Genomic DNA, 15819 nt, shown 5'->3' with positions numbered 1-15819 from the left:
TTTTGTTTATTTATTTATTTATTTAATTAAAACAAGTTGAAAAGTACAAGGGAGATGGGAATGTATTGTGATTGTGCTCGGTTGAAAGGTAGTGTACGGTCAAGTGTACGGTCAAGTGTACGGTCAAGAACCCAGACAGATTCTTCCGTCTCGTCTCGATCCTTCACTCGGAAAAAAAATAAACAACAAAAACAAAGAGAAGATGTGATTCTTCAAATGATGCAAAGTACAATCGAGGATGGAAAATGATCTTCCCAACCTGATACAGGTTACAGTGTCCTTCCTGCCACACACACACACACACACACACACACCAAGGCTGATGTTCTTCATTATTTAAATAGAATAAAAGTCTGCCCCAAAGTCAACATGCCTGTAACACTATTGGTGGACTTATTGAAAGGAACCAAATAATCCAGTTCTCCAGTAATGCTTTCAACATGCCCTGTTATGACACGTGAACAGCTCATAAAGCGTAATGACAAGGCCTGCTACATCTTAAAGGAACTACGTAGCTAGCTAACATGCTAAGTTGTAACAGGCCTAACAACCAGCGTTCGTGTGTATTAGAAATACGCAGCCACGTAAACAGAGAACTGAAGGTCATTTTTACAAATGAATATTAAACTGCGCTTCTTTTTAAACTTCAGCCATTTTGAAAATCTTTCAATGTATTGAAGGCAAAATCGCCACCAAGGTCTCAAACCCATCCTTCCTCCTCTGCCACATTTAAGAATGAAAAAGAGAAAGAGAGAGAGAGAGAGAGAGAGAGAGAGAGAGAGAGAGTTTTAAAGGGAGAGAGAGAGAAAGGGAGACTGAGGGAGAGGGAGAGGGAGACAGAGAAAGAGACAGAGGGAGAGAGATAGAGGGAGAGAGACAGAGGGAGAGAGAGAAAGAGACAGAGGGAGAGACAGAGAGACAGAGGGAGAGACAGAGGGGAGGGAGATAGAGAAAGAGACAGAGAGAGAGAGAGAAAGACAATATAAAAGAATGGTTTTGAAGGCACGCCAGGGTCCGTCCTCAAGCTGAACCGCAGATACACATATTAGAGTCACGGACAACCGACGCTACTGAAGCCACCGTCCATATCTTTGCCGTTATTTTGGAGAGCAACATCTGCTTTTTGTTCCATTCTTCCATTCCTTAACTTGCTTGACTGACCTTCATCAAATAAATAAACAAATCCAACAAACTAAAGTAGTTAAACAAAAAAAATAATGGTTCAGCTAACAGTAAACGAAACGTGCACAAGCTATACTCGGTCTCGCGTTTCAGTTGTTAAAGCAATTAAATAAAAGACTTGCACATGAAAAAAAAAAAACTAAAACAAACCTCAAAATTTAGGAATAACTTAAACATCCGCAGACAATCGTTCATTTTCGTTCGTGGCTCTGAGTGGACTGACAACATCGTCATCTGTCTCCGCATCGAAACCCCGCGTTCACGCTAGCAAGTAACTTGTAGTTTGTCTCTCGTAGGTGTTAAGCAACTGCTTGTGTGGGACCTTCTTGAAGGTACAAAAAAAAACTGTTAATGATACACAGCTTCAAACAAATTAAATAACAGCATATTAGCAAAGCGAGCTAACAGCCACGTACGATGACACAAAAAGGTCTCGTCACGTACGCGCATGTGGCTTGCTAGCGTGAACGTAGGGTTATAATATGTATACCTACAGTATGGTCCTATTACACTCTTGCTCTCATACACACTAGAAGGGAACAGTTGCACTCAGAATCACACGATTACACACACACACACACGGGAGGCAGCAAAGCCAAAACCCTTATGAAAGACTAAAGAATATTGAGGTTTGTGCTGAATGACAGTCTCATGTCTAAACCACAAACACACTTGAGTTGGTAAAATGGTGTGTCTGCAAACACACCCGCACACACACAGGAAAAAAAATATACTGTGTATGCCAGTCATGGTTTAGGCAAGACCAACATCTCTCTCTCTCTATTTCCCTCACACCCACACTCACACACAAACACACACACACAGGATGGGTGGAATGGTTCATTTCTGGTTCTTCAGCTGGTTGGAGAGCCAGTCGAGGCCCTCGTACAGTCCGTCTCCACTGGTTGCGCACGTGGCCTGGATGTACCAGTTGCGAAGGCGCAGCGCATGCAGCCCGAGTTTATCTGTAATCTCAGCTGCATTCATCGCATTGGGCAGGTCCTGAAAAAAATGTATGTGACAATTAAATTAAACAACACATTTACTGACACCGACATGTAGTTAGGATACATGCTTCATGAGCAGCAATATTTAATAATAAATAGATGTACGGAACGGGGACACGGTGGCTTAGTGGTTAGCACGTTCGCCTCACACCTCCAGGGCTAGGGGTTCGATTCCCGCCTCTGCCTTGTGTGTGTGGAGTTTGCATGTTCTCCCCGTGCCTCGGGGGTTTCCTCCGGGTACTCCGGTTTCCTCCCCCGGTCCAAAGACATGCATGGTAGGTTGATTGGCATCTCTGGAAAATTGTCCGTAGTGTGTGAATGCGTGAATGAATGAGAGTGTGTGTATGTGCCCTGTGATGGGTTGGCACTCCATCCAGGGTGTATCCTGCCTTGATGCCCGATGACGCCTGAGATAGGCACAGGCTCCCCGTGACCCGAGGTAGTTCGGATAAGCGGTAGAAGATGAGTGAGAGAGAGTGAGTGAGTGAGATGTACGGAACAAAACACTTGTGTGTCATGCTGCTGTCTTTAAGAACTAATCAACGACAGGTGTTTTTCTAATAGCAGCACATTAAAGTGAATTTAACAGTAGAATAATAATAATAATAATAATAATAATAACAACAATTGTGTGTACGGGACAATCACCTGTTTGTTTGCGAAAACCAGGAGAACGGCGTCGCGCAGTTCGTCTTCTGCCAACATTCTTGTCAGTTCCTCCCTCGCTTCGTTTACTCGCTCTCTATCGTTGCTGTCCACTACAAAGATCAGTCCTGAGAGAGGGAGAAAGGATGTTAGAAGGAAAACGGCTACAAAACAAGTGCCCCTTTTGGTTTGTGGAAAGTGTGTGTTACCTTGTGTGTTCTGAAAGTAGTGTCTCCACAGGGGTCTGATTTTGTCCTGACCGCCCACATCCCACACTGTAAAACTGATGTTCTTGTACTCCACCGTCTCCACGTTAAATCCTGAAGATTCACAACACAAACACAAAGTATGTCATTGTTCATATGGTGTATACGCATGAACACACACATATTTGTCTACCCTATTTTCTGGACTATAAGCCGCAACTTTTTCCCCACGCGTCTGAAATAATGCTGCGGCTAATATATGTATTTTTTCCCCGATTTTTTAAATAAATAAATAAATAAATATATAAAAACACACATTCTGTGACGTGCTCAGTTTTTTTGCAGGTGTTACACCGAAATCTGAGACCCATCGTATGTTGTGACCATAGAGGGCGCTGTTGCTAAAATGCAGCTTAAAATAGGTCGTCTAGAGAACGTAAACGCAAATCTTGTGTAAATCTTTGTTGCGAGAACGCGCCAAGCGTCGTGCACGTTACCTTGAACGCGCGTGCACAATAGTGCCGTCGTGCTGCAAAGAAACAGTTGCATGCGCCAAGAACTAAAGACTCATTTACAGTACTTAATAAACAAAGCTATTCAAATGCTTTTGCATTCTCTATTTTCATGACTGCCTTTTTTTTTAAACTACCCGGAAAGTCATTTATTAATTAAGGCTAAAAAATGTAGTCAGATGCGGATACTTTAGACTATTAATTATATATATTAATTACAATTGATTAATACATGAAGCTTTCATTAGACCAATGAAATTGCCGAACAGGTTAACTCCGACACCGAAGTAGATCACTTCAGTGGTTTCAGTGCACAGGAGGAGGAAGATAGTGACCAATGACTTTCTTGATAGGCTACTGTTTACTGCTAATTTTTTATTTTTTGTTACTAGCTGTGTTTCGTTAAAGCCTATTTGTTTTTGTTACAAGCCGTTTCGTTAATGGTAGGCCAATGAGCAGAAAGGGGCGTGTCTTGTCAATATGGGCGGAGAGAGTGTTCAGTGTGCATGTGTGACATTAGCATTAGCGGTTTTAACATTGACATGGAGGATAAAACCAAAGAAAGAAAGAGAAGTAAGACTTATGATAAGGTAAGAAGTAGGACGTGTTAATATAGGATCAGCTTTCCAGCGCTGGAGAGAACTGAAGGAGCAGGAAGTTGGTCACATATTCACAGATTGGAGTTTCCTGAGTCAATAACTCCTGAGCTAAACGCTGTTACTACACAAATAACACCTCTTTTCTATCGTAGTAATGTAGAGAGGCAGCTACAACCGCGTTATCGTAAGCTTCTTACCTTATCGTAAGCCTTTCTTCACTTTCTTTCTTTGTTTTTATCCTCCATGTCAATGTTAAAACCGCTTTTTGCTAATGTCACACATGCGCACTGAACACTCTCTCTGCCACATATTGACAAGACACGTCCCTTTCTACTCATTGGCTACAGGTTTGTTTTGATTTTTAGTTTGTCGTTCCGACTCAGTTTTCTGAAGCATTTCTCAAAAATCAGAGACCCCACCTTTAATTTGTTTCAATGTACCTGTAGGCACCTGCGACTTATAGACATGTGCGGCTTATTTATGTTCAAAATATTTTTTTTCAAATTCAGCGAGTGAGGCTTATGTTCAGGTGCGCTCAATAGTCCGGAAATTAGGGTATATATGTCGGAACAAAACACCTCAGGACGTTCTGCTATTAAAAAAAATCTGTCTTCAGAGTGGTAACAGTAACTCAGTGTAAACCGCACACAGGACATGACAAAGAAAATGTGTTTGCTCAAGCAAAGTTGCTTCCTTCTCTTCACACACAATCTCACATTCTGTCTCTGGACACACCCTCGAACGAGACAAATAAACTCAGCGAGAAACACTAAAGACAAAAACCTGAAACAGCAAAAGTGCTGACGCTGTCGTATTAATAACGCTCTGCCGTAGCAGCACAGATTATCTTGTCACAAAAGAACTGCTTTAAATACGAGACACTGTATTTGCTTTCATCCCAGGTCATTTGAGCTCCCCAAAGTAGGTTTCCTTATTTAACCGCAGTTTGTTTGATTTGTGGCTATAACAAGTAATTATACTGTGATAAAACTCATGACTGCCGAATCAGCCACAGAACGAGGTGTCGTTGGTGAGTTTGTGTACCGATCGTAGGGATGGTGGTGACGATCTCTCCCAGCTTGAGTTTGTACAGGATGGTGGTTTTGCCGGCAGCATCCAGGCCCACCATCAGGATCCTCATCTCCTTCTTCCCAAAGAGGCCTTTAAAGAGATTCACAAAGATGTTCCCCATCCTTTCAGGACTGATTAGGGGGAGAGAGAAAGAGAAATGACACCAATAAACATCACATCACAATCAACTGGAACAGAGAAGCAGGTGACTTTATCTCATAATAGTTAATAGATCATAACTAGTCTGACAAAACCTGTTAAAGTCAAAGGTTTGTTGTGTTGGTCAACAGCCTGCCAGAAAAGATCTCTGATTGGCCATCTACCATGTCAATCAAATTATATCGTATATTTGGCTGCCTCTTGTAGTAACAAAGCTAAAAGCGAAGCAGTAACGAAATAAACAATAAAACAACCAGTCAGTTGAAGCTAACATGAATACTGAAACTATTCTAACTTAACAATAAAAAGAAAACAAGAACAGGTATGGATTCGTCTGGTCACCTAACCAACTGTTAGCTACACATGCTATGCTTGTTGCTTTACCCACCCGTTTTCCTCACAGATCCCGCCTCCTGCTCTCAGATTGGACAATATTTCTTACACGCACACAGCACAGAGTAAATAATTGGTCGAACACTTGTACATTTTAAGCTAGTAGCCAATGACAGAGCAGGAGACGGTATCGTTCGCAATGTGGGTGTGAAGAGAAAAATGAGCTAACAGCTATACTACGTCACATTATTACATTAGTATCGACGTCTTCTAACAAGGTAAGAACGACGGAATGATAAAAATCGGTTCACTTACTTGTCGCTTGTTATAAAAGGAATCTCTTTTTGAATTAGGTCAACTCGTCAATGAGGCTTTCTGGAGAGTTCTCTGTCACCGCTTGTCACGTCAAAATGGCGTCATGTACACCTCACCGACACCGGCTTCGAAAACCCCGCCCACTAGCACAGAGTAGACCAATCGCATTCGTTAAAAAGCCAACCCCTTCACAGCTACGCTCCAATTACAACAAAGCAGGAAGTAAAGCTCTTTATTTATTGACGCAAGTTCAGACACACCTTAAAAATTGTAGTGATGCCTACAATATTAGGCTTTCTTACACTATTACAGCACAATTCCAACTAGGAAACATATTAAACACGTTCATGTTGAAACATATGAAAAAAAATAAAGAGCAAGAGCTTCTTTCCTTGCCATTTTTCGTGTTAGGCCAGAAATCTTTGGCTAGTTAGGGATCAAGTCATTCATTCACTGATAGCAAGATTAAGGCTCAGGATATTTAGTTCCTGACTGTTTCTTGCTGATCCCATGAAGCAGTTATAGTCCATCTTAAGCCTAGTGATTCTGCACATTATGTCTTTACTATGACTTTGGCTTTAAAACTTCCAATAACGTTTAACAAAGCATTTGGAAAAGCATTGGCTTCACAATGCCAGGCATTTCTGATTATTTTTGTAGTTATTGAGTTTCGTGATACAGACAGATTCATAGTCAGAAAAAGTCTACACTCGATAATACAGCTGCTTAATTCCACCTCTTTCTCCTTAAAAATGAAAATTCCTTTAAAGAAAAGCATAAAGCTGAAAGGACTTTTATCTCCCAAGCACCAGAGGGTGCTAAAAATTTATAATTCCTCTCCTTTAAGAGGCGCAGTAGCTGTACTAAGTCTGTGGTATATGTTTGCTCTGGAAAAAAAATTGGGACAAATTATCCAGACAATGATTTGAATTAGCATTGAGCACTCGTTCGCCAGTTTGGGGGAAAAAAAATAAGCAAAGAAAGGGAATGTAGTGTCCGTGGTTTTCAGGCTGCCAGAGTGGAACAGGTGTCCGATTGCAGTCCGTCAGCCTCTCGAGTCTCCATTTTGCCGTCTCGGATCCTCCAGGTCCAACAGGTGCTGTAGTCTGGAGCAGGGACACACAGCAGCCACATGCGTGACTCCAGAACCTCGGTGTCAGGAGAGACAAGGTTCCCATCTAGCGTGGATAAACTGAACGCTCTCATGGAGATCTTGTGTTAAAACACAAATGAGACGTCCATCTCATTTGATATCATAGTAATGCATAAGTACAAAATTTTATTACTTGACAATAAATTATATCCAGTTGAACAACATTTCGCTCGAATCGGACACCTCACCTGTGCGCTTATACCGACGGCGACATGACCCAGCTTTACCCTTAATCTCTCTCTGATCCTAAAAGTGTCTCCACTCACATCCTCCACCCAGATATCCACCCCGAGGCCTACACACAAACACACACATTCACCAAAAAAAAAAGACGGTATCTCAACAGTGTTTTAATGGGTTTGTTCAGAGTTCAGTGAACGACCTTAAACTAAAAAACTATAGGGAAAAAAAGCTAGGACAACATAGGAGATTACCTGATCGACCTGACTAACTTTACCTTCAAAGATGCACGAAGGCGGCTGATTGGTGGAGACAGACCAATCCACATTGAAGCTCTGCTCGTCTGTAAGGCTGCTATAAGAGGAGAACACACCGGAGCTCAAGTCATCCGACCAATCCGAGCCCTTTAAAGAAGAATCAAAAGAAGTTGAACTACAGACAGGAAAGACAAACAGGACAGAAGATACCTGGCAACCTGAGATGTGCACCTTGTCAGTAAACTCCGCCTCTGAAGCGCAGATGCTACGGTGGCAGGCCAGAGTTAACCTGGAGTTTCTCTCACTCAAGTTTAAACCTGTTAAGACAAAAACAATACAAATAACAAACCACTGGCAGAGTGAACGCTCTAAAATGAGGTCTTCTAGGATATTCCAATGCTGTCATTACATTTTTTATTTAATGAAGTATATTTCAGCAAGTTGAGGTTTGACTCACTTGTCACTGCAGAGGGTACACACTCCTCCTCCTCCTCCTCATCGGTAGCTGACCACTCATCCTCACGATGTTGCCTCTCAGAACCGCAGAGGATCTGCAGGTGGTGAAACGGCTCCCACTCGCCCTCGCTGCCCAGCTCTCTCAAACTCCCCAAATCGCTCTCCACCTCTTCATCGCTCTCTTCTTCCTCTTCCTTCCTCATCCCTACAGCTGCCCTTGCTCTCCATCGGTCTTCAGACGAGCAATTGTTCTCTCCGTCTGGGTCCTTCTCATCTTCAGAGAGCGTGTATTCGTTTCTCAATCCCCACTTCTGCACCCATCTTTCCATCCCGTCCAACTCTCCGTCGTTGTCCTCGTACGTGTCTTCAGAATCCGTCCCGTCCTCCTCGGCTGCTCGATCTCTCCATCTGCTCACCCAGTGAATTCTGGGAACAGAGAGCTCTGCTGAATTAGACACCGCTGGTGGTTCGGGGAGAACGTTGTGTGGGCAGATCTGGTGATGGGGCAGATTCCGCGTTGCTGATTGTACAGGATCAAAGAGGCCTCCTACTACACACACACACACACACACACGCACACACACATTCAGATCCTATCCAAAAAGTCTACCAGCATCAGCCTGGTAAGCGCACCTCAAAACACCACCGACCTGCTCGCAGGGCTCTGCTGCTTTTCTCCAGAAGCTCCTTGGCCGAGTCCCTCTCTCTCGGCTCCTTGACCAATCCCCCTCTGATGACATCACAGGTCAAGGGGTCACAGCCCGGAGGAATCTCCCACAGAGGAGCCGGCTCACTCACAATCTATACCACATTTGTTCAGAATCAGCGTGAACTTTATAAACACACACTGTATATAAAACAAGGCACATTTTTCTTACTATTTATGTATTTATGTCCTTGTTGTTCATTTACTTACTTATTTAGATATTTAATTCACCACTTTATGACTTATTTAATTAATTTATTCCTGAAAGTTAAATCCTGTGTTCATTTCTGATCAGTTCTGTTGCTTGGGGACTCTTACTTTCAGGCAGAGCGGGTGTGTGTAGTAGCGCGTCCACGGCTGATGGCCACTAAGCATGTGCAGTAACATACAACAGCTGCTCCAGACGTCCGCTTTGTCTGAGCGAGGATCACCACGAGCCACCTCGGGAGACATATGGCTTTCTGTGCCACGCAGACCGTTACCTAAAATATTAACAAACACACACGCACACACAGTTTACTGTTAACTGCTGCATTGATATGCAGTTTAAGTAGGTGTGTGTGTGTGTGCAGTGTGTTACCTCTGAATGTCTTGGTGCTGTATCCGTTCTGGTCCAGCATCTCAGATAATCCAAAATCACATAGGAAACACTCTTTCTTGTCTTTCGAAAGTAAAACATTGTCCACTAAACACGTATATAAAACACACACAAGTTCATTTTTTAATGGAAGTCGTTGTTCAGTTTATGAATACATGATGAATTGTGTACTTACAATGTTGTTTCATTCCTAAATTAATCAGTAATAGAAATATTAATAATTCTTTCAGGTCTATTTTGAGTGTTTGCTGTGACTTCTATCCTTTCTGACTTTCTTTTTCTTTTCATTTTCCGTCCTTAAGCAATCAGGACTCCCTGAATGCTTTTCCATCTTTGTTACCTGAGCATATGTAATAATATGACTATGAGAATGGCGTCGTAGCGATTTGAAAATAAAATGCATTAAAGTGACGTGACGTGACATACAGCCAAGTACGGTGACCCATACTCAGAATTCGTTCTCTGCATTTAACCCATCCAAAGTGCGCACACACACAGCAGTGAACACACACACACACACCGTGAACACACACCCGGAGCAGTGGGCAGCCATTTATCCTTGCTCAAGGGCACCTCAGTCGTGGCCGGCCCGAGACTCAAACCCACAACCTCAGGGTTAGGAAACTCTCTAACCATTAGGCCACGACTTAAAGTGGAGAACAGAACACTGTAGCAGCTATAGCTATAAAGATGCCATTAAAACTCACGGTAATGTCGCGTGGAACGCTCACCTTTAACATCCAAATGAATCACCTTTCTGCTGTGCAGATGTTCCAGAGCCTGCAGCACCTGGCAGTGGTAATAAAGAGCCAAATCTTCAGGGAAATGCCCTCTTGTTTTTAGGAGCTCTGCCAATGAGCCTGAAAAGAGGGAGTGAGAAAGAATTTCAGCGATAACTTGTGTTGAAAGTGATGCCTGAATGTGTAAATGGGTTCCTGTGACTTAACGTAAGCAATAACGAACGGACCTGTCTTAAGATCCATGAAGAGGACGACGTTGTGTCCTTCACGTACAGCCCCGTAAAGCTGAAGGACACGCGGTGAGTCCAACCTGCTCCATGTTCCTACTTCCTCCCAGCTGAAACTGCTTAGAGGAATCTGTAGACAGTTAGATTGCCGCCACCAGAATACCACCAGAAGGCCACGTATATGAGGAACAAAGTTAATAACCCTGAAGCTAATTTCAAAATAACGGCACATTCTGAATGTTTTACATTTATTTAATAATGTCTTACTTTTTTTTTATCCATTTATAGTTGCATATAACACTGTAGAATGCCATGAAAATAAATATGTGCATAATGAACTATTAATATGGAAAAGAATTCACATTAGAACAAGCACATTGATTCTGACCAATCAGAATTGAGCCCTTTGATGATTGGACAACAAATCAACAACTGTGTGTACCACAAAAAAACAACAACAAAAAACATCCAGTTTATGTGTTATGGAGATCTTACCCTTTTGGCTGCGCATGTAAAGCCAGTTTGTTTGTCACGAACGCTAAACACATCCCCATACGATCCATTCTGTACGTGGCGAAGCATGGAATATTCCCGGCCTTCCCGATATACAGAATGTTTGGCCTGTAAAAACTGAGATATTAACACTGAGAGTTAGTCTCAGATCCAACCAATTTCTGAAAGTATTCAAATACTATTTAAAAAATGATATGCACGTTTTTTTTACCCTTTGAGGATGGAAAAGAAAGCCTTTGTTTATTTTTACTTTTTCGTGAATTCCATCGTGTTCTGTCTCTTTCATCATCTCATGGAAATACGGTGCGATGCGATAGCGATCGGGATGAGTCACGACACCCTGTAGCTTCCTCCATGTTAGCGTAGGACAGTCGTTAAAATGAAAAAGGGAGTCTTGCTCTTTATGTCCGTAACAGACTGCGTCGCTACTCTGAGGAAAAGCATTGTACAGGTCACATGCATCCTCATCAAAATAGCCAAGTGGAGAGTCACAATGTCCTGCCTTAAAATGGCAAACTGGGGAGTCACAGTGTCCTGCCTCAAAATGGCAAACTGTGGAGTCACAGTGTCCTGCCTCAAAATGGCAAACTGGGGAGTCACAGTGTCCTGCCTCAAAATGGACATCTGATGAGTCACAGTGTCCTGCCTCAAAATGGCAAACTCGGGAGTCACAGTGTCCTGCCTCAAAATGGCAAACTCGGGAGTCACAGTGTCCTGCCTCAAAATGGACATCTGATGAGTCACAGTGTCCTGCCTCAAAATGGACATCTGATGAGTCACAGTGTCCTGCCTCAAAATGGACATCTGATGAGTCACAGTGTCCTGCCTCAAAATGGCCAATTTGAGGATCACAGTGCCCCACATCATAATGGCCAGTTGGAGAGTCACAATGTCCTGCCTCAATTTGGCCAATTGGAGAGTCACAATGCCCTGCCTCAATATGGCCAATTGGAGAGTCACAATATCCTGCCTCAATATGGCCAATTGGAGAGTCACAAAGCCCTGCTTTAATATGGCCAATTGGGGAGTCACAATGCTTTGCCTCAAAATGGACTTCTGGCAATTCACAGTGAACTGCCTCAAAATGGCCAGTTAGAGAGTCACAGTGCCCTGCATCAAAATGGCCAAGAGGAGAATCACAGAGTCCTGCCTCAAAATGGTCAGTTTGAGAGTTACAGTGCCCTGCCTCAAAATTGCTGCCAGAAGCAGAGCTACCATGTTGTTCTGTGGTGGAGAATGAGGATTCCAAATCATAGTCAGTGATATAACCAGAGGCAGCTGAGCCTGAACACAATGAGGCAGAACCCCACTGTGCCTCAGCAGAGCTGTTGCAAGAATCAAAGCTGTCTGAGTCAAAGCTCTGTTCCCAGTCTGCATTATGGCAGCTTGAATCTGAGTCACAGTCACCGGACTCACTTTCGCAGGAAGAATCTGACCCGAACAAGGCTTCTATGCTGCTGTCCATTTTTGCAGTCTCAGATCTGAGGTCTTGCGGTCCGCTGCAAGCTTTTTCATCAACCTCTGTATAAAGGCAAAGCGAATCCCAGTCGCCTGATACACTGGAACAGGAAATGGAACCTTTGATGCTTTCAGCATAAATGTACTCAGATTCAGGGTGAAAACTGAGCTGTGAGAACTGAGATCCTCCAGCGCTGGTGTAAATATCAGAGCAGCAGCTCACTTCAAACATCCGCAAGCTGAGAGTCGCTACACTGCTGTTAGATTTATCAGTGAGGGCCTGCCTCTCTTCTTCCATCTTTACAGATTTCTTTCTTGCACTAGTTCTCCGAAGCGGCCGCCCAAATTTAGAGAACACGTTTTGCCTCCTTGCCCCTTCCGTGAGTGTTTTAGGATTTGCTCTAAGGAGAGGGGTCACACTTTGGGTTTGGAGTAGGCCATGTTTGACGCTCGATGGACAGAATTCTTGACGCTGCTCGGCTACAATAGAGGAAATATTTACAATGAAGGACCACATTACTACTTATAACCAAATTAGTACCACAGTACTGTTGAGTTCTTGGTAGTGTTAATTTCGTCAGACAAGACGAGACGAAATATGTTCGTCAACAACCTTTTTTTTCATGTCTAAGACGAGACGATGACAAGACTGCACCACTGTCCAAAAATGCTGACTAAGACTAAATTAACATGCATTATTGTTGACGAAAAAAGACGAGACGAAAATGTTTTGTATAAAATAAAAACTAAGATAAAAAAAGTTCGCGGCTTCGCGCTGTTTAGTGTGTGCGTAGAAACAATTCGTCCACACGCCGCTCCTGAGCGCAAGTCCGCCCCTGGTCTAGTCAGGCTTTTTGTGTTAAATTATATTTCCTGTCACTGCGCAGGCTCTTTTATTGTACATGACAGCTTATGTCCCGATGACCGGTCTTTGCATTACGATTAAAAGCAGTATCAATAAAGTAAAAAATGTGATGTGCAGTCAAGTTCGAGTGAAACATATGTGAAACGCTTTTTTTACTGAAATGTTTATCAGTAATAATCTCAGTAATAATGTGTTATTTTAAAAAAAGACTACAATTTTTTGACTAAAACTAGACTAAAATTAAGACTTTTAGTCGACTAAAACTTGACTAAGATACCTTGAGTTTTCTTTTGACTAAAACTAGACTAAAATTAAAAGACTTTTGGTCGACTAAAACTTGACTAACAAAAAAAGATATGTGAATGACTAAATATGACTAAAACTAACAAGGACATTTGGCACAAGACTAAGACTAAATTAAAAATAGGTGACGAAATTAACACTAGTTCTTGGACAAAAGGTGATGATAAATCATCTGACAGCAATTTGGCTACAAATATCAATATTTATATCATTATTAAGCACAAATTTTTATCCTAGCAATATTTTGTTACGCCGCTAATCACAACTATTTGTTACATTCACCACATCTCTGAGTCCAACCATTTCCGGTACAATAGTACTTTGTTCCTTGTACCTGACCCTTCATTAACCACACCTACACTTTTAACCACACCCACTTTTTTCTCCATACCCTCTGCATGTGCAATCACGGTTGTCTCTGTCTCGTTGAATTTCTGAATCAGAGACTCAGATTCCATTTCTGTTTCATCCTCCTCTTCATTACTGGGTGCAAAAGAGATAAAGAAGGCAGGAAGTGATAAACGCATAGGTCGTTGATTAGGTCGTTGCCTTTTAGATGCAAAAGCGCAGGTAACAAGATCGATCGGTGAGATAAAATGACTGTTTTTAAGACATACAGGTGAATGTGAATATTTTAAGGTAAAGATTAGCAAATGTGAGAGCATTTAATACAAATGTGAGAGCATTTACTGCGAATGTGAGTTAAAACCATAGCAGATGCAAGAACAGATTGTACAAATTTAGGGTACGGCTAGCAATTGCTAGCAAATTTTTGGTTTTTTTTTGCAACTGTGGGTAAAAGCAAATGCAAAACTATTTCATAGGTGTGTGAGAAAAGTATTTGTTTGTGAGATTTTTATGTGGGCTAAAAATAACAAATGCAAAATCATAGTATGCAAACAAGACGGTAGAATTAGCAAATGTGAGTGTTTTATACAAACAGTGGCTAAAATGCGCAAATGTGAGAGCATTTTATGTAAATTTGCTCTAAATCTCTGGACTGCGAGAGACGTTTTCTATAGAGACGTGGGGTCAACTGAGAGGAAAAACATATATTACATTTGCTACCGTTACAAAGCATTTCGTATGAACGTAGGCTTAAAGCACATAAAATATCTAATGATGAACAACCTGGTGAACTGATGAGTATTTTTGAGCATGTTTCTGTTTAATAGAGATAAACATTTTGTTGACACGCCAACTGTTTGTATCGGCGTGCATGCGAGATCGAGCAGATAGTGGGATCAGAGCCGGGGTGTATTAATAGCAGAGACATTTTAGTTCAAGCAGCAGCTTGTGCCTCAGCTGCTTCAGTCACTCTCTTCATTTCAAACATACAGACTCACTTTTCCTCCGCTATCTAACTTCACCCTCTCTCACACTCCCACCAGCTGTCTTACACTCCTGATCTACATCTCATCCTCCTTTGAAGTTCAACCCCTTCTCCCAGCAGACTGATCATATTAACGGATTTCTTTTGGATTTTTTTGGATTTTTGTACATATATAATGGCAAACGAGACTTGGACGCAGCATAAACGTGTACGTTATTACGACAAAATCAGATCATGCTATACTTTATAAAAAATAAATAAATAAATAAATAAATAAAAACATTTTTATATAATTGACGTATTATTGACCTCATTCCTTACCTGTTCCACACGTATCATGAGATATTACATGCTCGAGAATGGTTATGTATTTAACCAAATACTTATTAACAAGAACATTCACTCTACACATAACTGAATTAGACATAAATCTAATTTAAGTTAAGGACGTACCGGTGGAAAGAGCCCATTTGTTTCGGTTCTGCTTCTTCTCCTTGATTTATAGCAACATGAAAGCTATTGGAGGTTCACTCTTCCTCGCAGTTCATTCACTCTGAAAGTGTGTTAGCCGGCAGCAAACACACACACACACACACACACACAGTCTGAATGGAACCTAATCCCACTGGCTCACAGACATTAGGAAAGTGTGTGTCAGATGAACTACACGCTTGATTTGAACACTAGTTTAAAAGTTTAGAACACTAATACAAATATTTTTCACTTCATATCACTGTTTTACATCATCATGATGTTTTTTTTCCACTTTACACATTTACAGTCACTATCTCGTTTTCCCCCCGAGGTCTTGTCGAAGCCGCCCCACAGACATTCCATCCACGCTCTGTGACATACCCGACATATCAGCGCGTTTCGTAACTCGTCTCACACGCCAATCAGCAGGTGACACGACACATCACCAGGGGTTTCTGTTTACCTAAACAGTCGTAAAGAAATACTCCAATTCCAAACAATTTATTTCCACGTGCTTCTCACGTCTC

The 15819-nt window shown here is 42.0% G+C and overlaps 2 protein-coding genes across 3 annotated transcripts; both read right to left on the bottom strand.

Annotated features, from left to right (window-relative positions):
• Positions 1-6168, bottom strand: arf2b (ADP-ribosylation factor 2b). The gene is made up of 5 exons (XM_060871034.1): positions 6030-6168; positions 5196-5353; positions 3044-3154; positions 2838-2962; positions 1-2184 (listed from the first exon to the last, which is right to left on the bottom strand). Exons 2-5 carry the CDS (start codon positions 5341-5343, stop codon positions 2023-2025), a joined length of 546 nt encoding a protein of 181 aa, XP_060727017.1. The 5' UTR covers positions 5344-5353; positions 6030-6168; the 3' UTR covers positions 1-2022.
• A 259-nt stretch (positions 6169-6427) lies between these two features.
• LOC132846352 (uncharacterized) lies at positions 6428-15564 on the bottom strand. 2 transcript variants are annotated; one of them, XM_060871028.1, is made up of 14 exons: positions 15272-15564; positions 13877-13968; positions 11071-12797; positions 10842-10976; positions 10347-10476; positions 10111-10239; positions 9362-9466; positions 9100-9263; positions 8726-8876; positions 8077-8622; positions 7851-7936; positions 7640-7766; positions 7371-7477; positions 6428-7241 (listed from the first exon to the last, which is right to left on the bottom strand). In XM_060871028.1, exons 1-14 carry the CDS (start codon positions 15286-15288, stop codon positions 7035-7037), a joined length of 3723 nt encoding a protein of 1240 aa, XP_060727011.1. In that variant the 5' UTR covers positions 15289-15564; the 3' UTR covers positions 6428-7034. The 2 variants fall into 2 exon arrangements, with proteins under 2 accessions (XP_060727011.1, XP_060727010.1); XM_060871027.1 differs by having other exon boundaries at positions 8077-8625; positions 15272-15562.
• Between the last annotated feature and the right edge of the window lie 255 nt (positions 15565-15819).

Source organism: Tachysurus vachellii, chromosome 5 (assembly GCF_030014155.1).
Source record: "Tachysurus vachellii isolate PV-2020 chromosome 5, HZAU_Pvac_v1, whole genome shotgun sequence".
NCBI classification, from domain to species: domain Eukaryota; kingdom Metazoa; phylum Chordata; class Actinopteri; order Siluriformes; family Bagridae; genus Tachysurus; species Tachysurus vachellii.
This window is presented reverse-complemented; position numbering and strand designations above follow the sequence as displayed.